Genomic DNA, 23616 nt, shown 5'->3' on the forward strand with positions numbered 1-23616 from the left:
TGAGGCCGCGGGCTTCGAGGCACGACCTGCGGAGCTGTCCCGGGACACCCAGGGCCAATTGAAAGCGTCCCAGGGCCGCCTAACAGCAACTGGTGGGGCCGGGCAACTGGGCGCTTGCCAAGGCGTGACGGGAGCAGGGAGTGTGAGGGACAGGGAGAAGGGAGGGAGGAGTCGCACTCTTCCTGCCAGCAGCTGCTTGAGGGGACCTAAGGTGCCTCCGAGCCTCTACAGTAGTGCTGTAGGCCAGCCCAGCATGCTGCCACCCCACAGGCAGCAGGAGAGGAGCCCTCACAAGCTGGGGGCCCTGGTAAGAAGAGTAGACCACTCCAGCAAGACCAACTGGGAAGAGCCACTGTCTACACAAGGGAAAGTTAAAAGCTGCAAGCTTCAGCTCTCTCTGCATCCTCCCCTCACGAACAGCATTGGCATGCCTTGAAAACAAGGTAAGGGTACTGCTTAACTTTTCATGCAGGAGTGCCTCTGCAAGATGGTACACAAGGACACCCAGCCTGCAGTTAAGACTGAAGACACTGGATGCTTATTCAGGACCCGGCCAGTTCATGGTTTGGAGAGGAACAGAGACAGCACAGGCTCACTACCCCGGAAAGGATCCTAAAAGGCTTAGAGCAGCAGGAGGTAATTCCAAGACATAAAAGTACCCTGCAATGAGGATGACAGAAGCAGTGAAGGCAGTAGAAAAACTAGGCCAGTCAGATTCCTTGGGCAAAGATGGCACAGACTGAGAACAGGGATTATAAGAAAGAGTATTCCTGGCCCTTTCTCCCACCCTGCAACAGAGGTAATTGGAGGCAGTAGAACAAAAATACAAGGAAACTTTTATTCGGTTTTATCAAGTTTTTTTTTCTTTTTGTCTTTTTAGCTGTTTATTAGTGGACAAGTCCGGTCAGTTTTTGTATTAAAAAGGATCTTGATGGAGGTAGCTTTGTCTCTTGTCCTGGCTTTTGCTTGGTCTCGCCTGTGCACTCTCATCTCAGTAAACAAATGCAAAATAATATTAGAACTCAAAACATGGAACTCCAGGCCGAGGCAGCGAGCAGTACAGCCAGGTTTCTGTGTAACAGATGTGGCGCTATGGCCTCCAGTCACTATGTACAGAGTCCATCATACATCCCCTCTCGGCCAGGCACACTCCTTGCTCCTGTGGCTGGTTGGCTGCAGAGGGAAAAGTCTCCTCTCCCTGCAGGAGGATCGTACAGCAGCATCCACAGAGGGGAACAGCACCCGATCAGGAATGTCAGGCAGAAGGGGGTCACTTCAGCTTGGATGAGAGATCAACAGTGCTGGGCTGTGGAGTCACTGCTGCTGGGCCACCTGTGAAGTAAGAAAGCGCACACATGAGATAAAGCCCATTGATAGCACCCACCCTGCTAGAAACTGCCCCAATGGTCCCACTCCCTCCAGCTCACCAGGTTAAAAGGGATGGGGCTCTTTACTGGCCCAAAGGGGAGGGCACTTACCTGCTGGGGAGGTGGTGGTGGAGGGGGTTCGGTACTGCGGTTGGCCAGTCGACTGAGGATGTTCCGCTCTGACATCTGGAGGCGTACTGCCACGGGTGGGATGCGGGCGATGGTGGCAGGCAGGCGAGTCACATCTGCCTTCATATCACTCAAAAGCTCCTCCAGCTGCTTCAGAACTACAAGAAAAATAGGGGTGCATGTTTAGAGGGTGAGGGGCAACCAGCACAAGCGAGGGGCAGAAGGGAGTGCAGTTTGAGATATGCCCACTTTTCCTCAGCTCCAGGACACCACCTCACCTTTGTGAAGCACTGCATTGGCTGGCTTGTTCCCAGCCATTGATTCCTTGGACAGGTGTTGGTGGCTCTCTGCCAGACACTCCACCTCAGCAAACCGTGTATTTAGGGCCATAGATGGGTGTGAAGGATCTTCTGACATGTTCAGATAGGCAGCTCGTCGCAGCTGCTCCTCAATTACTAGTGCCTGCTCCAACAGCTGAAAAGTAAAGGAAGCATGAAAGAGAGACTCCTTCAACTACTCCCCCCCCAAACAAAACAAACAGAACACAAAACAAAAACAGCCTGTTTTAGGTCAGTAGCCATGAGGTCCAAGGAACACACGAAAAGGAGGTAGTATAATCTGGTAAGATCCCTTTTACTGGACCAAATTATATTGTTGGAAGATGTTGGACAGACTCTTGAACACAAAATGCCTTTCCTCAGGCCACCTGTCTTTGTTCAACATCTCTTCCAAGCAAGCATTTGGTCTAAACCATACAGACACTCACTTGGAATTAAGGTACGGAGTTACAAATAGTTTACAGAGTACAGAGGTGTAGAGCTTTTCCATGCCTCAGCTGTGCCACGCTAACTGCCCGTGGCATGCCTGGACCCTGTGCTAAGCTGTGGTAGGTTAGCCCCCTTTCACTTCCGTGAACTGACTAATGACCATACTCTTCAAAAGTAAGCATACCTTGGAAATAAGTTAATGATGGCACATGCTCCAGATATTGTAATTTAGTCTGTCTTTAATTTAACGCAGTTTAACTAATCCACTTGTCTACTTGGGGACACCTTGCTGAGGACAAATTCAAGTCCCTAAACATACCCTGGCCCCCTCAAAGTAGAAGGCGCTCTCACCTTAAACCTTCTGGCTAGGAACTTGTTTTTGATTTCCAGGAAGTTGCCTCTGTTCATCTCTCCCTTGAAGGGTTCATTGAGGATGGCGTAACGTGGATCATTCTGAATGTCCTGCCAGCGGGCATAGCCATGACTGAGATGAGATGAGCTCAGGCAAATAGAAGGTAGTGAAAACAAGCAAATATGCAGCCCATGCCAAAGGATTATATCCTGAGGGGATGGGGAGAGTAGAGGCACAGGGAAAGAGAATGAAAACAATGTCCTGCTCACTGTATCCTAGCCATGCTGATAAGATCTCTTCATGGAGCAGAAGTCTTGGTGGGGGTGACAGAGATGGGACCACCCTACTAATTATAATCCCGATCCCCTTTTGACAAGATCCCCATTCATGGGGATGTTTTGTGTTCTCATGGGAGATTCACTTCACAGAATGCCAAAGGATACTTGATGATCCCAGCCAGGAGCCAGTAGTCGTGGCGCCGGTGCCAAATCTCATAGGTTTTCTTGGTAACAGTTGCAGCCCGCTCTTCATTCTGCCACAAAGAGTGCAACTCTGGAGAAGGAAGACAAAGACAGCCAAGTCAAAAGCACTTTTTGCAAAGAGGAGCAACAAGCAGGGTAACTAACTGCATCTGGTGTCACATACCAGTGAAGCCACCATCTGCTATGTTGAACATAAAGCGCTGCTTCACTGCTTTCTTGTGCCTCTCATCAACAGTGTCCTTCAGCATCTCCCCATTCTGCAGCATCACTACATCCCTCTTGTCATCATCCTTTTTTTCCTCTGCAGACACAGGGACGAGTTAGAGAAAAGGATGACTGCCACAACAGGTTCATCCACAAAGGTGCCACCCGGAAGGTAGATAACAAAAGTCTGATAGCACCTTGGTTTACCTTTCTCATCCAAGTTAATTGTGGGAGGTTCTGTAGGGGGCTCAGCAAGTGCCCTCTCTTCTACCTTCTCTACATCAGCTGTATGATAAAAGAACAGATCATCATATCTAATGGGTGCAAAGGATGTACTGTGAAGAGCTTGAAATATGGCCGAATCAATCCAAGTTTCCATCATCAAACCCCTGTGATTAAGTCCCCAATCCCCATTTATGTCTATGCCTGTACTCCTACAGGCCACATCCTAGATCAGAAAGAGGATAATCTGTACTAGTGGTTCTCAAGTCAGGGTGCTGCAATGCTCCCTCAGGGGTGCCACAGTAGGAACAGCCAGATAAAAGTTCCCCACATGATCCCCTTGCATTAGGGCTCTCTAAATCAGCCTAAGCAGGCAGCAACATCACCTCACGTCATGCAGGTTTTTGGTCATCTATCCCCCTCAAGTTTTTCCTGGAAACTGGCACCACTGGAACTACCCCATCCTGTCCAATTGTTTTGGAAAGGAATGTTGAAAGTATTGGACCAGAAAGGCCATCACAATATGGGAGGCTGCTCTTCCCTGCTTTAAGTTGATCAGAGAGCCCCAGTGCAGAAGTGTGCAGACATGGCACAGCTATGCAACACAGGGCAGCTTCACAGCCCTTTCCAGCAGCAGAACCCAGCTAAGCAGCACTCGGGTAAACTGAAAGAACATCAAAACACCTTCTCAGTGGCAGAAGCCCCCAAATTCAAAGGTGATGGGCTGTCCTGACCCAGAAAAAAGGCTGAGAACCACTGATCTTTACAGATAAGACTAGGCTCTGGACCCCAAACCACCCCCTAACCAATACCTTTGCTTTCCACTTCCATTGGCTCTTCAGGTCTTTCCTTCACTTCTGGTTCCTCAGTTTTTTTCTCCTCTGCTTCTGGGGTGTTTGCTGGGGACTTTGCCTCCTGTGGTGAAGTATCCACAGACTGGGTACACTGCCAGAGAGAGAAAGTCTTAACGCAAAAGGAGCAGCAGCAGCAGCAGCAGCAGCACAAAGACCCATCTGTAGAAGCAGAAGGCAGGGTAAAAGAGGCTGGGGAGGCCCCAGGCCTCAAATGGCAGCAGGATAGAAATGGTGTGCAGAGGGAATATACATAAGATTGTCTGTGGAGGCATGAGGCTGGCAAGCACTGCAAGAGGACTCCAAATCATCCTAGGAAACACCCAGCCATCCCAAACAATAGGAGACAAAAGGAGAGGCAGCACAAGTGTGGCTCTTACAACTATAAAACAAAACGCTTTGACTCACTTCCAGAGAGACTTCAACTTCAGCCGGAGCAGTGTGGTGGGGTTCTCTCTCTGGCTCTGTGGGTTCCCCTTGCTCCTTGGTGCTGGCTCCATCTTCTATTTTTACTCCCTCTTCTGTCTCACCCACTAAAGATCAGCAGGACAGAGAGAAAAAGCCATCAGTAAAATCTGGCCCTCATTTGCAGGGGCGGCTCTTAATTTCTATGGGTTGCTTCCCTAATCCTCCCCAAAAATGCCAAATAGTACCACAAGCTTCTGATACCACATTAAAAAAATACCCCGCTTTGCCTCTCCAGCAAATGCAGAAATATTCTATTGGACCCACTCAATGGGGTCGATGTCTTGATGTCCTCTCGTGCCTTTAAGGGCATGCACATTTCTTTGGCAGCCCTCCTAAACTGAGAGACAAATTGATCTGCGTCTACCCTGAATCTCTCCACCACAGCTCTGGTGAAGGGAGCAACTTTGCCAGGGTCACGACGCAGAGCTATGCAAAGAGAAGGCTCTCACCGGGTAGAGGAACAGGGGCAGGTGTGTTTGGCTGTGTGTCCCCTGGTGTAGAGGGAGTGGGTGTTTTGGGAGAGGGTGAGCCTGGTTGTGAAAGCTTTTTGTTCTCCTCTATCTCCGCCAGTTCCGGCATGCTCCAGCGCCCATTCACGTGCTCAAATTCCTGCACCTGGGTAGAAGGAAGGTATAAGTCATAAAGGATGTCAAAGCCTGTCCCTCAAACTAGGGAATAAAGGACCCCTCACCCATATCTTTTGGTGTCTTGAGAAGGGCAGAGATCTTCCGCTGGCCCCTCCTGTGAGCACAGGAGTTTGGGGCCCCTGCAAGGAAGAGGGAGTAAAAGTTTAGCCTTGCTCCACTAGGCACTCACCTTTTTACGTATAAGCGACATAACGCCAATGCGGGTGAGGACATGCTGACGGGACAGGCCCTCCCGTGGGACCCCATCCGCAAAAGTCTCTGCACCATCTGCTCCTGGCTCACACAGGTGACGCATGAAAAGAGACACATAGGCCCTGCAGCAGCAAGCAACACGCAGAATTAAAACACTGAGGCTCACTATATTTGAAAATTCCTTAAGGCTCTTAAGTCTCGGACAAGAAAGCTCCAGACCCCTTCCTCAGAGAAGTTGTTCCCAAGTCCCAGATTCCTGACTGCTGGGGATTGTTCCTTAGCACTAGTCCTTGGCTGCAAGCTCCCACAAAGTAACCCAAAGCCCAACCCCCCACATGAACCCCAAATCTTCCATTGCTATTTCCATCTTTCCCTAGAGGACTTGGATGCTGCTACAGCCCTTCCTTGTCCAATACCAACTCACTTGAATTCCTTTTCAGACTTGCCACGCAGGTCCCGGACAAGCCACTGGGTGGTGAAGGCATCCTGGGGTGGCATCCCATAACGCATGATAGCATTGAGGAAGGCCTTGCGCTGGCGGGCATTGAAACCAAGCACCTGGAAAGAAAGATATGCTAAAAGCCCCACACATAGACACAGAGAGAGACTCAAGGCCCCCTGCCAGGTTACCACTCACCTCTATGTTCCCTCCTACACGGGCAAGCAAGGGAGGCAAGGGCTTGTCCTTGTCATTTCTCAGGCCTTTACGGCTGGGCCGACGAGCCGCTAGAAGACAAACGGCCAAAGGAAACGTGTAATACACCCTCTTGTATCATTCCCCTCATGGCATCCTGCAACACAGGACATGTGCAGGGCCACCAAGCTCCCTTACTAAAGAATCCTGCTAACCCACTAGGAACTTGCCTTCAGATCTCTCATCAAAGTCTTCATCTCCCTCCTCAGATGCCACTGAATAATCCGACTGGTTATCAGACTGATCATCCTGCCAATCTGGAAGAAAAACAGTATGTGAGCCTGACAGACTTCCACCTTAAGTTTCTCATCCTCCTGTGGGTACCTATCCATACCTCTGTCCTCTTGGGAGCCATCATTGTAGTTGACTTGCTTGCGAATACGTTTCCCCTTGCCCAGGTTTCTGGCTAGGTCTTCCTGCTGCTGCTCATAGTGATGACGCAGTAGCTTCTCCCAGTAATCAGGATCCACTGATTCTTCCTGCTTAATGATCTCCCGTTCAACCTCTTCCTCCTCCTGCATCAGAGAGGATGATAAGGAGACAGCCCTACACTCAAAAAATCCAAACCTATGAGGTCACAAACATCTGATTATCCCTCCCCTATTCTCTTGAGCTCCACACAGGTCCTGTAGTTGCATATACCTTTTGTTTAAAGGGGGCAAGACACACAGCTCATACTCACCCCCATCTCTTCCTCACGTACTACATACTGGGCCACCTTGAAGGAGCTGAGATACTCATTCATGCCCTGGAGTTCTGTGTCTTCCGTTTCATCCTGATTCCTGTCCAGCAACCGTTCAATTGCCTTGTCATCATAGTGAATGACACTGCTGTCCTCACCCTCCTTGTTATCACCTGAGGGGGAGGACCACAGTTTTTCAGTGGTGATGTCAAAAGGGTTTTGGAGCAAGTGCCAACTTGAGGCCCCTCTACAGAGCAGCAGTTGCCATCTGCTCTCACTTGCCAAAGCAGGAGATCCTCCCCAACTTTGGCACCATCCCTCAGACAAGCTGTATGCACTCACCCCCCTCTGCAGATTCATCCTTGAAGAGCTCCTCAGTGCCGAACTTGAGGATGTCATCAAGCTCCTGCTTGGACATGGAGCCTGTCTTGGAGCCCAAACCTGGCCTCACTACTAGATGCGTTAGCATCATCTTCTTTTTGGCCACCTGAGTGATACGCTCCTCCACTGATGCCCGTGTCACAAAGCGGTAAATCATCACCTTTTTGTTCTGCCCAATCCTGTGTGCCCGGCTAAAGGCCTGAAGGAGAGAGAGCACATGCTTAGAACAAACCCAAAACTGGGTATGATAAATCCATGAGTCTTACTTTGTACCTCCTCCAATCCTTCACTCTTCTCCCCTGTTCCGTTCCCAGTTTATTCTTAGGTAGCAGCTTTCAGTGCTAACTCCCTTCCACCCTTCCCACCCCTACTTTAATGTTTTATGTTACCCACAGTGGAAGACCCTTTTCCCTGTCCAGACAAAGTCCCATCCCTCCCAAGACTTTCCCCCTCCCCTTTCACCACTTGTCTTGCGATTTCAGTCTCCTAAAAGCCTCACCTGGATGTCGTTATGTGGGTTCCAGTCCGAGTCATAAATGATCACTGTATCTGCTGTGGCCAGATTGATACCAAGCCCACCAGCTCGAGTGGAAAGTAGGAAGCAGAACTGCTGAGCACCAGGAGCTTGGATGGAAAGGGGTGGAAGGCAGGCAGAGGAGGAAAGACAATATTACTTAACTAACCCCTCAGCCTCCCTTTGTTTGGGGGGGAAGGGGAGTAAGAGAGAAGCCATCTCAACCCAGGCACTGATGACTGACATCAAGCAGTATGTGCTTCAAGTCAGAAGCAAGGGTCCTATGTCAGGAACCAAACACCTGTAAGGTGAGGGAGAGTTCTCCTTTTATGAGAGGCATGGGGAGTTTCGTACCATTGAAACGATCAATAGCTTCCTGCCGCATGTTCCCCGTGATCCCACCATCAATCCGCTCATATTTATACCCTTCGTGTTCCAGAAAATCCTCCAAAAGGTCCAACATTTTAGTCATCTGGAGACAAGAAGATGAAACAGATGAGCAAAAATAGGACTTTTTTGGTCACCCCCCGCTCATGTATGGACCCTCAGTCTCAATACCCCAATACCTGTGAAAAGATGAGTACTCTGTGGCCTCCTTCCTTGAGGTTCTTCAACATCTTCTGGAGCAGCAGAAGCTTCCCAGATGCTCGGATCAGGGCACTACCATCATACATCCCATTTGGCATTTTTGGAGCCTCCTGTGCAATGAATTGGAGAAGAGTTAGGGGAAAGGGACTCTACATTTCCTTTTGGGATTCCTGAGCCAGGATGTTGTGACCCCAGGGGCCACTTAGCATTTGCCAGCTCAACTCAGCTCAGTTTAATGCCTAGACTTCCACTCCGTTTCTCTCCTTCCAAGCCACACCAGCTCAGTTATTTCTGTTGTTGTTTTCATTGTGCCTTTCCCACTGGGCAGGGATAAGTCAGTCCTGCTTACCACAGGGAAGAAACTAAATGGAAAAGGTCCTACTAATCCTTTGGACAAAAACTAAACTACAGGAGCCAAGATGACAAAAGGCGCTGCAGAGCAACTCCAGGTAGGCATATACCACATAAATAAGGAGATACAGATACCTAAGGGGATAGAACATACCATAGCAGCCACAGGAAAGAGGTAGGGGTGATTGCAGCATTTCTTCAGATCCATGACCACATTGAGCAGGGAGACTTGATTGCCACCACCACGTGCATTCAGTGCCTCAAAATTTCTTGTCAAAATATATTTATAATATTTCCTGTGGAGAATGAGTCCAAAGTCAGACAGATACCTTTACTTAAGTGAGAAAGTACTTGATCCATATCTCCCCCCCAGCACCTTATTGCATTGGTTTTGGCCCCCCTTCCAGCCCTATGATTGTATGATAATTTGAGAACTACCTTCCTGTTAGCTACCCACCTCTGCCAATGGTAAATTACAATCCTTTCATCCCCTACATTAGACCACAGGATTTATTTCTCCCTCTGTTGTAGTGGAACCCAACATGTCTATGCAAGCAGTCCTAGAGACAGGATGAGCTGCACTTGGCAGCTACTTTGGAAAGCAGCAAGCTTTCCTCTTCCCTGACACTCACTTCTGCATAGGGCTCAACTCTACCCGCACAATAAGTTCAGTCTTTGAGGGCATGTTCTTGAAAACGTCAGCCTTGAGACGCCTCAGCATGTGTGGGCCCAGCATGTCATGCAGCTTCTTGATCTGATCCTCCTTGGCAATATCTGCAAACTCTTCCAAAAAGCCCTCCAGGTTACTGCATAGAAAACACAGGCATTGGAGTAAAAGCTGCAAAGGTGACAAACTTGCAGGGGGACAGAAGAGGGTAGGAGTAGGAAGGCAGAGGCAGTCAGCCTAAATCTGCCTTGCAGGACATACTGGAATCTCTCAGGTGTCAAGAAGTTTAGCAAGTGGAACAGCTCCTCCAAATTGTTCTGCAGAGGGGTCCCAGTGAGCAGCAGCTTGTGCTGGAGAGAATAGCCATTCAGTACCCGGAAAAACTGGAAGGGAGAAGAAAGGAAGAAGGGAGTCAAGGACCTCGTCCAGTCAACGGACTGCTGATCTCGTGTCAAAATTAAAAATCCTACCCCAAGGAAAATTCCTTCTAGAGTTAACCACTCAAGTCAAGGCTCAGTTTAGACCATTTAAACAGTTTGTGCAAGTGCCCTAGATGAATCTGACACTGCCCAGGTGTTCTCATTCATACTACTGCTTGACACCAGCATCTCCTCAGCTCTGCCTGCCTGGAGGAAGCCTACTGCAGCAAATAACAGAACTACTTTTCTTGACTAGCTAGCCCTACCAGCTGACCAGCCTTTTCTGAACTCTACATTTTCCTACATTAAAGGATGACATTCTTTCAACTTCTGACCCCAGAGGCTTCTAGGAGTAGCCAAAGAGCATTCTTAGCCATTTATATGGGTTTATTAGCCTCCCCCCCAATACACCTTCCCCCAAGAAACAAGCCCCACAAATCTTAAACATCAGAAAGTTTCAAAAGCTTGAAAAAGCTGGGGTTACACCAGTTTCTATAAAAAGGTACAACCAGGATGAGCCATGAATGAGATTCATTACCTCAATCAATTTGGTCAACATGTTTTTAGAATCCTATGTAAATTATGAAAGTTGTCTATCAAACAATTTTAAGCTAAGTCAGAAATAACTGACAGAACAACTTTTCACTTAGTATCATATAGTCTTGATGTGAAAGTCAGAACTATATAAGTCAACACAGCCGGTCCACATTAAAATTAATCAAGAACGGACTCAGATGGGATTCTAAAAAGGCAGCTTAGTGAAGTATCCTTTTCTCTCAAGGTGAAGTATTTCTTCATGTTTCTAGACATATCCCTCATTTTCTGTAAAGCATTAATTATAAAAGATAATTTCTGATTAACTTGGCGTGGTAGAACATCACAGGCACGTCAAGCTGGACTGCTGGGTAAGTATAGCTTCACACCTCACATTTTAATACAGCTAGACTGAAGGTACTACATCTAGAACAAAATAAGTCGTGTTTACAGGATGGAGGTGTATTCTACAAAGCATTTTAAACAAATAAGAACTTGGGGATAAGTCAAATTGGGAGTTCCAGTGTAAGTGTTGTGGCTAGGAAGTGTGATATGTGGAAGTAGTGTTAAGATTACTGGAGTACTGGGAATGCAGGATGGGACAGTTGTGGAGAGGGGAGGAGGGAACTACAAGGAAATAAAGGAAAGGAAGAAAGGTCACAATGATACAAGGGTCAGAAAGAAAACAACCAACCCCAAAACGTGCTATACAGTGGGTCTCGACTTCAGATAAAATAAAAGACTTTAGCTCCTCAACAGGTAGTTTTAATCTGATCCTGCAGCTTGAATACCTACCCAAGGAACTTTGCAATAAGATAGGATTCTTTAATAGAGTAAAAAAAGATCTAAAGGCTGGAAGCCTACATAAATTCATACTGGGACTTTTTTTTTTTTTTTTTTTAAACAAAATTAGCAAGCAGTTCTAGTGGCTTGAAGTGTCCCTTTCCTTGCATCTTGAAACTAAGATTCTGTAACTTCCTGACAAGTTTTACAGGTCTGATGCAAGCATGCAGTAGCATCTTTTGAAGTCTCAATGAAGTTCTCTGGCCTCTGTTATTCAGGAAAGCAGAACAGCATAAAAGTCTAGCCTTCAAATCCTACAGGCCTCACCACCTTCATCCCCCAGTACCTTAGACTGGTTGTTCTTGAGCCGGTGAGCTTCATCCACAATGAGACAGGCCCAGTCGATGGAGCCCAAAATGGCCATGTCAATGGTGATCAATTCATATGATGTAAGGAGCACATGGAACTTCACAGCTGCCTCCTTCTACAGAGGGGGCGAGGAAAAAAACAAAACAAAAACAAACAAACAAACCAAACAGTTAACCATCAGGCTATGGGGGAAGGGCAAAGAACAGTCTTGCAGTCCCTTGGCAGAGCAGCAGTAACAGGTCAGGAACTATCTTCTTATCTGGCTGCCTTGACAATCCACTGTTATTAGAAGTCCTCTACACCCAAAATTCTCTGTCCAAGAATCAATGTGTTAATCCAGGGGAGGGCAAAATGCGGCCCAGGGGCCGGATGCAGCCCACCAGGCCACTATCAGGACCTTGGGGCCCCTAGAAAATTAATATTTATCTGCCCTAGGCTGCCTGTCATGCGGTCCTCGGTGGCTTGCCAAGATTCAGTAAGCAGCCCCCTGCCCAAAATAAAATTGCCTCACGCATTCAGGTAGTTCTAAAACAAAGTAAATCCACTCTAGCTCATAAGTATCTGGTTTCATATGGAAGCTAGAAGTCTACTCCACCAAAAAATGTTCAACTTCATTAAATAGTAACTCATTTGCAGTGACACTAGGTTACTATTTTGGTAAGTGAAGTGCTTTCTGGGACTTGGACAAGAACTTGGAAAAATAAAGAAGTTAACACTGGCTAGTTGGAGCACTAGCTCAGCAGGGCAGAGTGGAGTCATTTTACTAGTGCTTGAAGTTTCAAGCAGTACCAGCAGAAAATTAAATAAGATTCTCCTTTCCAGGCTCATCAGAAGAGGCCCAGCTTCCCTGGGTTCCTAGAAAGCTTTGAACAGCACTGCCATGACCCAACCTTGACAGGCAATCTTTCAGCTAGAAGGTTCAAGGGTTTTTGGAAAAAGCTTAAAATTTTGCAATAGCTAGTCACCATCAAAAGTGAAAAATTCTCTACTGCTCAGCCCACTACAAGTGGACTTATTGATGCTTTTTTGATACAGAGGAATTAGCCTTTTTATTGGTTCCCTGAAGGAGTCAAACATACCCAAGAAATGCAGTTCTAAAACTGGCACTTACCCAATGCCACAGACCTCAAAATTCTTTTGCAAAGCAAAGCCAGCACTTTCAGGTTCAACAGAAACAAGGGGGACTTGCCTAGAGTCCAAGTAAGTCTGTCAGAGCCAAGGAAGTTCTAGGTCACCTGGTCCCAGAACCTCCCTCATTTACTACTAAATTTTTGACCACTCCAGAGGGCACCACCTGCCCTATTAGAAAAGCCTCCATCAAATACCACCTAGGGAATTGCCCAATAGCTTTCAAATAGCAACTGTCTTTGCCTCTATAGCTCAGACAGGAACTAGTTTCCTAGGAGTCTTAAGGCCCATCTCAAATCTTTAACTCCCAGTCAGTCCATTGTAATCAGGGGCTTAACTTCAAGAAACACATCTTACAGTTCTGTACCTTCATCCTGGAGGCCTTCTTGCCCCCTCGAATGGCATTGTCCTCAAAGGTGAATTCATTCTCTCTGATGATGGCACGGCTATCTTTGTCTCCCACATAGGTCACCACATACATGTCTGGAGCCCACATCTCAAACTCCCGCTCCCAGTTGATGATTGTAGAAAGTGGGGCACTCACCAGGAAGGGTCCCTTCGAGTGGCCCTGAAGAAGAGTCCTCCAGAATGTTATACATGCACCTGTTGCACAGGAAAGCACCCCCCCCCTTAATGAGCATTCCAAGCCACTTTTGCCCCTCACCTCCTTGTACAGGGAATATAGGAACACTGCTGTCTGCACAGTTTTGCCCAGCCCCATTTCATCAGCCAAGATAGTGTCTGTGCCCTGGGCCCAGGAGAAGCGTAGCCAGTTCAACCCTTCCAGTTGGTATGGGTGCAAGGTCCCTCCTGTTACATCAAGGTAGTCTGGCTGTCGGTCATACTTCACTGTTGGCTGCAATGGAAAAAAAAGGAGGAGAGTTAAGTCTCTAGTAAGCCAGCCAGCCCTAGCCAAGATTTTAGTTTCTAAGGCATCAGCTTCTCTCCCAGGACAGGTATACTTCACACAGTAGCAGGCCAAGTTCCCCCTTCCTCTGCTCTACACTACTGGTTCTGAAGAACATTTCTCTCGCTCAAGAGCTCAGCTTTACTTACCCTCATGACAGTCCTGAAAAGGCAAGATAAGCCTGGATGTAAAAACTCCTTCAACTCGAGGAGACTCTACAGGCAGTGGTCTTTTGCCATCAGCCTAAGCACTTACTAAAAATATCTGAATCAGATACCAACTAGTGTCATTAATTGAAAAAGATATTTTCCTCTTCACCTCAGAATCCGACATGGCTTCTAAGCAGGAAGCAGCAACTTACATCCACTGTGGGAGTGTCTGGGGGCCTCTCCAGCTTCCGCATCTTCACCTTCTTTATTTTCTTGCCAGGCCGACCTTCTTCACCTCTCATTAGCTCTCTGTTCAAAAACAGCCCCAAGGGAAAAGATGAGCACAATGAAATTTGTAAAAGGCAAATAGGAAGAGGAGCTAGAGAGATGGAGAGCAGGACCTGAGCCCCCTCGCTTACATATAGTAAAAAGGTACCTGCCCACCTCCCCCAAACCCTTTACCTATGATTCCAGTAGGCCTGTTTGTAGAGATCATAATCTTGTATATCCACATCCTCACTCTCCCAAGATGCCTGGTCATAAGGTAGGTCCCTCCATTTAATCAGGTAATGGACACTCGCTTTCTTATCCACACTGAGGAAGATCACAAAAAATAAGTAAATAGATAAAGATTATGCCTAGAAACAAGCACTATTCACTACACCACATTACACCAGGGAGGAAAGATCAAGAGACAAGAAAGCCCCTTACTGAAAGGGAAGGGGCAGGAGAGAAGTTAAGCCCATGAATGCCAGCATAACTGAAGCTGGAGCTCCCAATCACGCTTTCATCCACATTAAAGGGTGCCCGATTACACCCCCCTTTGCCCTTGATAATCCACCCTTTCGTCGAGTGCATCTAATCTCCAGTTAAGGATTCAATGAACTACTGCACATTGAGTCCACCCTTCTGTGACTGAGGATTCAGCAAGTGTCTCCCTCCCTTATGTAGCACTTAAGCAAGCTCCCACCTTTCCATATGACAGCACAGTGGTTTTCAAACTGTGTTCCGTGGAACCCTGGAGTCTGCAATAGGTAATCAGGGGTTCCAGAAGGAGGAGATTAGGGCTAATGGCAGAGCATGCCAGGAGGTGGTGTGCCACCATTGCTGGACTGGGTTGCCTGGCTCCAAATCAATTTTTAGGATGCGGTAGGGGTTCCACAGCAGAAGCAAGATTAAAGGGTCCCATGACTTTAGGTAGTTTAAATGTCACTGGGTTAAGAATGTAGAGCTCTTGCCAATCGCATATGCTTGCTCCCTTCCTCACCTGTGGTTGAGGATCCTGTGGATCATCATCCACTCTGGCTTGATCCCATAGCGATAGAAGCGTTCTTCCATTTCAGCATACTTTGGATCCTTGTTCTTCCGTTTTCGGCTTTTCTCCTCCTCACCACCAAAATCCCCCGAGGGTGGCTCATCCATGTCATTCTTGCGCTGGTAGTTTCGAAACATCACCTGGCAGTGCAGCTCCAGCTGAAAACAGGAACAGATGTTTAGTGGCACAACATAACACTCTCCTAAATGGATGTCAGAAACCACCCCCTTTATAGGTCAAGGACCCTCACTTACCTGTAGCTCAGACACCCAAGAGCAATGCCAATAAGACATGCCCTGCCATTTGACAAAGAACTGTCTCTCAGGCCGGCCCTCCAGAGGCTTGGGGGGAGGAGCACTAGGGTCTGCATCAGGTGGTCGTGGTGGTGGTGGACCCACAGGTGGCTGGCCCCACTTCCAGATCAAGATCTTCTGCACCTTTCCTTTCAGAGCTGGGCACTACAGAAGTTGGACATAGATGATTATATACAAATGTTTAAAAACACTCCCATGGACTCAGACTCAAGGTCACAGAAATATTTTGCACATTAACTATATACATCTGCCAAAGAGAGATGGCTAGTTAGGACTGGGGGCCTCAGAGCCCCTTCTTGAAGTCTGGAGATGGTTTCCAAGCTGTAAAGGCTGGAAGAGAAAGGGCCCTCCCCAAAAAAAGATAGCCACAGACAGCAAGGTGAGAAGCCAGTGAGTAGTAGTTACATGCTCCAAGAGATGACTGTATTTACTCACATATAAGAAGAGGTAGATCTCCATGGTATTTTAAGTATATACACAGAACAGTGCTGGGCTATTGGGTCATTATGGTTGGAAATGTTGTTGACTCTGCTGGGGCCTAACCCAATGAACGATACAGTAAGTCCAAAGCCAAAATACCATGAGCAGTTATACTATGTATAAGCAGGTACAAAAGTTGTGCTCAAAAAAGTACGAATATGGAGTACCTGTACTGAAATTTGCAGCAAGCAGGTTTGGGGCCAGTTATGCCCACAGCAGTTTCTGCCCTCCTTTTTGTCCCTTTGGCCCCCTTACTACCACCTGCAGCTGATTTCCACATTGTGCTTGGGGAGGGAACAGAGCCTGAGCAGGGTCTAACAATAAGGCTAGGGAGGGCAGTGGCAGCAGAGGGCAAGGGGTCCATCTGTCCCCCCACAGCCACTATTTTCCCTACTGTAGTAGTAGGAGCAGGAGTGGGATGAATGACAAAAAAAAGACAGACAATGACAAGCACTCCAATAATTAGATTCTACTGACACAAAATTATGAATTTTTCCATGTACAGAATCTAAAGTTGGGGTGGGGAGGAATCTTATTATTCAGGGCCATCTTGTATTTGAGTTAATATAGTATATAGTTTTGGGACTCACAGTGCAGCGAGGACACAGCCATTCTCCATTGGGAATCTCTGGCAGTGGGGGATTTAGGCAGTGGATGTGGTAAGAAGAGGGACAGGCATCACAGCAGAGCAGCTCTCCTCCATCCTTGCAGACACGGCAGAATTCCATGTGGTGGTCGTCCTCCTCTTCAGCATCCCCCACAACGTCTTCCAGGATCTCCTCACCTTCAGAGTTATCCTCTTTTGCCTCCCACTGAATGCCCTCTTTTTCCTGACATGGAGATAAATTGTTAGTCCGGGATCTATAGATTTCTCACATCCCATCAAAGGCACCAGATTCCAAGTCATTCTATCTTCTGTCCCAACATGAAGTACAAACAACTTTTCCTCAATGGCTTTTTCTTGGAACCTGAAAACTCACACAATGTGGACAGCTCCACTTGCCCTCTGGCGCTTTCTCCATGTCTGGATCCAGGCAAACCATGTGGTAGGCACGGGGGCAGGTGTCACAGAGAATGATCTCTCCTCCCTGCTGGCACACCTCACAATAGTCCTGATGATCTGTCTCATAGCCATCTACAGCCACTGCAGAGTCTTCCTCACCTGAGTGAAAAAGGAGGGTGACAAGCATTACATCACTGCAAGTCATAAGCAGGGTTGAAGTCCTTTATGCAACAACTGGGATAATCCCTCAAACTACAAAGGCTAGATACAAGGGCTTTTCTGTCTGCATGTCAGAAAGAACAGGGGGAAACCAAGGAGAGAGAAAAAAAGCGTGCCAGCAAAAGCTGTAAAGAAATCTTGTCATGCCTCAGAGCCAAAGGCAGAACACATTCCTGAAGAACAAAATGAGGTATGGGCTTCTCAGTGTTGAATAGGGACACCTTCCTGAGCTGCTTTTTCCTTTTGTCAATTTCTCTCCCAGTCACCATTAAAACAATTCTCCTGTTCTGGAGATCTGTATCCCTTAGACTAGTAGTTTTTAACCTTTTTGAATTCAAGGCACACCTTGGAAAAAAATATCAGCTCTTAGTTTTCACTTTATTTTTGACTACAGAAAAATAAGAGCCATTCTACTATTGCAAAGAACTCAGAAAGACCACAGTAAGTCATAATGTTTTTGACGCTATGGGTTCCCATTTGAAAGTCTCTAGGTTTATTTTGTGAATCTTGTTTACATGCTCAACAGCATCCTGCCACAGCACCCTGGCTGCAAGTCACTGCCTTAGATGCTACCAACAGCCAGTTTTACTCCCATGTCCTTACTTAGAGTCATCTCTCTAGCAGATGACAGACCTAAATACCTTTTTTTTTCTTTTTCCCAGCTTTGAGTTTTTTCCGACTGCGGCTGCTACGGCTGGTGGATCCATCTGAAACAGAGTAGCTATTGATACTGGCATCATCGAAGTCCGATTCCACATCCAGATCATCGTCTTCACTCTGAAGAATGCAGAAAGAAAGGGAACTCAGGCAGTCATGGTCAGCCAGCCCCTCGCATCCTAGGGTTACCCCAATATACAATATTATTGGGGAGAGCCAAGCTATGCAGATGCAAGTCCCATCACCACCCCTACCCAAAGAGGTAAAAGGCTAGAGAGTCACTCACTGATGATCTCTTGCGCTTGGAGCCAAATCCTCCCAATTTGATTTTTAAAGGAGCCACCTTCTTAGTTTTGGGTTTCTTGAGATCAGGAACACGAGGACTGGCCTTAGGCTTTCGCCGGGCATTGGGCCCTAGGAAGGAGAGAGAGATGGTAAGCCAACCAGCACCTTTATCAGAGGAACTTCACCTTCACTAGTTCTTCAGCTTACCTTTGCCCTCCTTGGTCTTCGCCTTACGAAGTGGTACATCAACAGGGGGCTGGGGCAGGACAACATCCACGCTGGTCACCATGCTCTCGACCACAGCCACAGCAGCAGCCGCAGCAGCTGCCACAGATGCTCCTGAACTGCCTTTGAAGGGATTGTTAGTGCTGAACTCCCTCCATTTGGCCCCCAGTACCATCATCATCTTTGAAACAGCTATCTTCGGGTTCTTGGCTGCAATGAGTGGCCTGTGCAGGATCAGAGATCAAGCATTACTGGACTCATATGAATACTGGATTGGTCTTGTGGCCACTCTCTTATACCAGACACTAAAATCTAAGCTTTCATTTCAACAGTCAGTATACCCTTTCCCCACCCCAACCATGAGGGGCAAATATTGCTGGTTCTAGAAGCAGAATAAAAACAAGTAAAACCCCAAAATCTACTATATTCCAGTAGAATGGGGCATGGAAGCAAGGACTTCCATCTCAGACCAGACCATCACAAAACCAGAGCATCATTTTTCTGTTATCTCCTCCCATCCCACCTTGTTTAAAAAAGTGTGTGCGTGTGTGTGTGTGTGGGTGGGTGGGGGTGGGGGGAACGGACACAGGACGACAAGGATGCAATTTTGCCACCAAGACTCATTTAGTAGCTGCAGGGTGCTTCAAGGTCCCAAGACCAACAGTTCTTCTGTCTTACCTCCCCCTTCCCCTTCCGCTCAAGACTTACCTAACAAATTGACTGAAGGCTTTGTAGTTGGTAAGAGTGCGATAATCCTCTTCTGTGAAGATATGATCAATATCTTCCATGCCCCAGTCCTCTAGGAGCTGAGCAGATGATTTGGGTTCCTTAGGAGAGGGAGATGAGGCAAGTCTCAGGGGAAACCCTACATGCCAAGAACCTCCATACATCACAGGTGATTGTATCAGTTCTGAGCAGCTCTAGGATCTGAGCAGCTCTAGGATCTCCCCACCCACTACTCCCCCGGGGTTCAGGGGATAGACTCTCCAAACACTGATGGAACTGGAAAAATCCCACCTCTCTGGGATCAGTATACCCTGTCCTGGGAAGGGAAGGGAAACGAAACGAAACAAAAAACAAAACGTTCTTTGGATGGTAATCTGGATACATGGGCAAGCCTAAGACATCCTGGAGGAGGAAAATGGGCAAAGTAGAGGGAAATGCCTCTGCAGAGGGAAAACAGAAGAGTCTCTCCAGTTCATATTTTGGTGATGGAGTGGGGACAATTGGGCAGCTTCTCTCACCTTGGAGTCATCATCCTCCTCCTCCTCCTCTTCCTCCTCCTTGCGCTTGGCTTTATTTTTCTTTTCCTTTTTGGGTCCTAGTTTCTTCTTCTTCTTCTTCCCTGGGGTGTAGTCGCTGCCCTCACTGTCTGAGCGCAAGACCTCCTCCTCTTCCTCCACAAACTCATTTCCCTCACCAGAGCTGTCTCCCAGCTTGTGGCAGGGGTGGAAGGACGGCAGGAAAGAGAAGGCGAGAGAGAGAAGATCAGGCAGCAGTGAGATGATACCTTAGGTAAGTATTAAATTAGCACACCTTTACCACCATTTAAAGGGGCTCATTACTAAGGGTCAAAGCCACATGCCATAAACCAACAGAAGAGATCCCCTGCGTACTCAGCAGTCAGAGCTCATTTCCTTCCCCCCCTCTTCTTCCCTTCATTCCTCACCTCCTTTTTCTGGCGCTTGCTGAGCTTGGGCACTTTTGGTTCCTTCAGCTTCTTGGGTTTTTTCTTCTTCTTGATCTTGGGAGTTTCAGCCTCTGATAGAAGCTCTTCCTCCGGCTCTTCTTCAGGCTCTGGAAGGAAAGGCCAAACAAATTTAGGAAGATTTGATTTCAGCCATTCACAGTTCACCACCTGCAAGTGTGGATTCCAGCATATGCCACTTTTCACAAAGGGTTTAATTGCTTCAACTCATAGCAACACACATTCAAAACAAGTCTGGCTAACCAGATTATGCCACACTAAATAAGAGAATAATAGCTCCAATACACCCTAAAAAAAAAAAAAATCACTATCCATCCCCTCTCTCCATCTCAGTAACACTTTTCTGAACAGAGCCACATGAAATATTTGAGGATTAGAAAGTTCTTTAGCTCAGCAGACACAGCAGAGATTGAGCAAGTGGGCTGCTGAGTCCTGCAGATGTGACCAGCAAAGTGGCACAGGAGTAAAGTGCGGAAGGGAAAAGGAAGAGAGAGAGAGAGAGAGAGAGAGAGAGAGAGAGAGAAGGAGCCACACCTTGGTCTTTGGGATAGACAGACTACAACACAGCAGGAAGTCCAAGGACCAGCTAGGCTAGAATCAGAGCATGGGCTCCATCCCAAGATCTCCCATAAAAATATGGTTTTCAGCCCAGGAGACCCTGCAATGGCAAGCAAAGATCAAAAAACTGTCAGCTGCTGCTTGCTTCTCTCCCACCTGCATAGCTGCTGCTTAGGGCAACCCACTGAATCCAGCGCAACAGGATCCACAAACCCTTCTTCAGGCACAAGTCAGCAAGCTCAATCCCTCATCACTGTAATGCATGCCAGCTCCCCCACACACTCCCATCTGTTCCCCCTCCCCCCACACAAAGCCCAGAGGAGCATGGACAGCCAGACAGCCTTTTCCTTTGTGACAAGATCCACAGCAGTCCAACCATTCGCCTTCCCCTGCTGCCCCGCCCATTACAGAGTCACTCGCTCTCCCTCCAAGGGAAAATGGCCTCCTGACCACAGGAGCTAAGCCAGATGGGGGAAGCCACAAGTCGCAACAACCAAAGGACAAGAGAGAAAGGAAGTGCTCAGCCTGGGATCCTGTATCCTTGGACAGAGAGAGTATTCTTGCCACATTTCTAATTTCCATAAGTATGCCTTCATCCAGTAACATTTACTGAATCCTCCCCAGAAGTGTGGGCTCCATAATCTACCCCTCCAGCAAGTTCTGATTTAGGACTGTCTGATGTCCCTACACCATTTGGCACATTGCCCAAGCTTCTTAACTTCCCAGTAACTTAACCAATGAGGGGCCTGGCCCCAACCCTGAGAAGGCTTCCTTTTCCTAGGCTCACAGCCACCCTCTTTAGGAGGAGAAGCTGGAAGACTATTTTTCAGCTTCTTTCCATTGCTTCAGTCTCACCCAATCCCTTGAGATTTCCCCAGAGCTCTGCAGCTACTAGGAGGACCCTGAAAACAAACTGGCCATAATAAGCCATACCATGGCATCCTGTTGACAACACTTTGCTGCCACCTTTCACCTACAGAGTGAAAAGGCAGTTCAGAGGCAAATTCAGGATCACATTTTAGAACCCACTACTCCAGGATATACATTCATCCTTGTTTTACAGATTGAGAGAAGAGGTAGAGTTCTATACAATAACAATGCTGGGAATGAAGTAGCAGTTATAAATCCCAGTCTCTTGAGCTCTTAGTCTCTGTGTGAGGCACGTGGACTATGTTTACAAGGAAGAGGCAGATACAGGGACTGCAGGTTAATACACCAGAGGAACTCCATCCTACAACCACACTGCACTGTCAGTACATCTACTGCAACAAGGAGAGGGCTAAGGGGAGCAGCAGAGCAGGATCCAGGAGAAGCTGGCAGAACTAGGTGCGGTGGGTAAAGAAACTGGGTCAAGCGATAGCCCAGGGCAGTTTGCTCTGGACGCTAGCAGGTCTAAGCTCCCAAGTGAAGGAGTACAAACCTGACACCCTGCTCCAACGCAGAATCCTCCCCCCAGCCATGAAGTGTGCACCTTCTAGGTGGTGGGTGGCTCCATCAGGGTGCATGTTCCCACCCACCAGCAACAGCTTGCAATGAGAAAGTTCACCTCACTGAACCGCAGGACCAGTCACTCTTAAAAACAACCATTAAGGCCCAAATATTCCAATCAGACACAAAATGCTCTGAACAAAACAGGTTTCTCCTACCACTGAGTCCCACAGCACCACTAACTCGGCCAAGACACAAGAGAGCCACAGCTTGCTGCAGAGATCCTGACCATGCTATCCATACCTGGATGCTGAGGAATACTGTTGTTCAACAGGATCTCCATCTCATCGTCATCGCTACCAGCAGAGCAGGGTGACAGTGGACCAATGCTCGATGCCATATCTTCTTAAAGCAGGGACACGAGGGCTTACACAGCTCGTGCAGCCTCGTCTCCTTCCTCCTGCCCCTCAGCTTCCTGAAAAGGGAGAAGGAAAGTAGGTTACAGCAGCCGGCAGGAGAGCCACCCGGGCGAGAAGGGATTGCCCCCCGCAGCACGTGGGGAGCGGACTGGAGAGCCGGGAAGGGGGCGGATGCGCGCGCCTACCAGCCCCATACTTCCCCGGCAACGAAGCCAAGCAGCAGAGTCCTGCCTAGCGGGAGCCGCGCCACGGCCCGGAGGGGACGCCCGGGGCCGGCGGGCGCACGCCTGCCTGCCTGCCTGCCAGGGCCAGCTCTGCCCGTCGACGAGAAGGCGGCCTGGGCCGAGGCCAGCGCCAGTCGGCAGGCCCGGCCCCTGCCCCCGGTCCCCGGCCACGCCGGCCCAGGGGCTCCCCTGCCCGGCCCCAGCCCCGCCCCCGGGGCTGCCCCTAGCGGCCGGCGCGGCGTGGCCGGGGGACAACAAAGGCCGGGCCAGCGGGGGGGGGGGGGGGGGGGGGGAAGCAACGCTCGGGTGCCGCACCGCGGTGGGGCCGGGCGGCAGGTGCGCCCCGTGCGGGCTGGGCTGGGCGCCGGGCCCCAGGGGGCGCCGGGCGGGCACGCGAGGGACCCGGGGCGGCGCCCCCTGCCATCCCCCCGGCCGCGTCCCCTCCCGGCTCCTCACCCGGTGCCACTCGCCGCCGCCGCTGAAGGGAAAATGGCTCCTGCCCCGACGCCGCCTCTTAAAGGGGGGAAAAAAACCCCAGCCAGGCCCCGCCTACTCCCGCCTCCATCCCATAATATGCTCTGGCACCTCGGCAACGAGCCCCGCCCCCGTCACCCAGGCGACCAGACATCCCATAATATCCACCCTCCCTTCATAACTCCCCACACACTTGCCCGGCCTTGCATCCCATAATAATCAACCCCCCCTTTCCATCAGGAACATCCCATAATAGAACCCTTCCTCGGAGAAACATCCCATAATATACTCCCCACACTAACCCCTTCACTCCAACATCCCATAATACTCCTTTGCTCCAACCCACGATAATGCCCCCTGCCTCGCCCTCCCTCCCCGAGACATCCCATAATAACCTCCAAACTCTCCCCCCACAGACCTCCACCCCCACCATCCCATAATAGTTCCTCCCCCCACCTAC

The 23616-nt window shown here is 48.7% G+C and overlaps 1 protein-coding gene and 1 non-coding gene across 2 annotated transcripts; both read right to left on the reverse strand.

The window, feature by feature from the left end:
- Nucleotides 1-824: 824 nt before the first annotated feature.
- CHD4 (chromodomain helicase DNA binding protein 4) lies at nucleotides 825-23367 on the reverse strand. Its single transcript, XM_090054800.1, has 40 exons — nucleotides 23139-23367; nucleotides 22343-22514; nucleotides 20015-20142; nucleotides 19590-19781; nucleotides 19054-19172; nucleotides 18328-18569; nucleotides 18122-18249; nucleotides 17820-17955; nucleotides 16937-17118; nucleotides 16547-16786; nucleotides 15417-15620; nucleotides 15115-15320; nucleotides 14310-14441; nucleotides 14060-14156; nucleotides 13456-13647; nucleotides 13159-13359; nucleotides 11641-11778; nucleotides 9820-9941; nucleotides 9524-9697; nucleotides 9046-9187; nucleotides 8519-8650; nucleotides 8307-8424; nucleotides 7938-8062; nucleotides 7400-7637; nucleotides 7058-7230; nucleotides 6710-6890; nucleotides 6546-6632; nucleotides 6319-6407; nucleotides 6106-6239; nucleotides 5659-5803; nucleotides 5292-5457; nucleotides 4783-4907; nucleotides 4336-4468; nucleotides 3509-3586; nucleotides 3261-3398; nucleotides 3059-3167; nucleotides 2615-2747; nucleotides 1775-1970; nucleotides 1479-1654; nucleotides 825-1332 (listed from the first exon to the last, which is right to left on the reverse strand). Exons 2-40 carry the CDS (start codon nucleotides 22437-22439, stop codon nucleotides 1315-1317), a joined length of 5766 nt encoding a protein of 1921 aa, XP_089910926.1. The 5' UTR covers nucleotides 22440-22514; nucleotides 23139-23367; the 3' UTR covers nucleotides 825-1314.
- Nucleotides 5126-5264, reverse strand: LOC149874016 (small Cajal body-specific RNA 11). Its single transcript, XR_016440128.1, has one exon.
- Nucleotides 23368-23616: the final 249 nt, after the last annotated feature.

This window comes from Crocodylus siamensis, chromosome 1, assembly GCF_052110815.1.
Source record: "Crocodylus siamensis isolate JL-2025a chromosome 1, ASM5211081v1, whole genome shotgun sequence".
Classification (NCBI taxonomy): domain Eukaryota; kingdom Metazoa; phylum Chordata; order Crocodylia; family Crocodylidae; genus Crocodylus; species Crocodylus siamensis.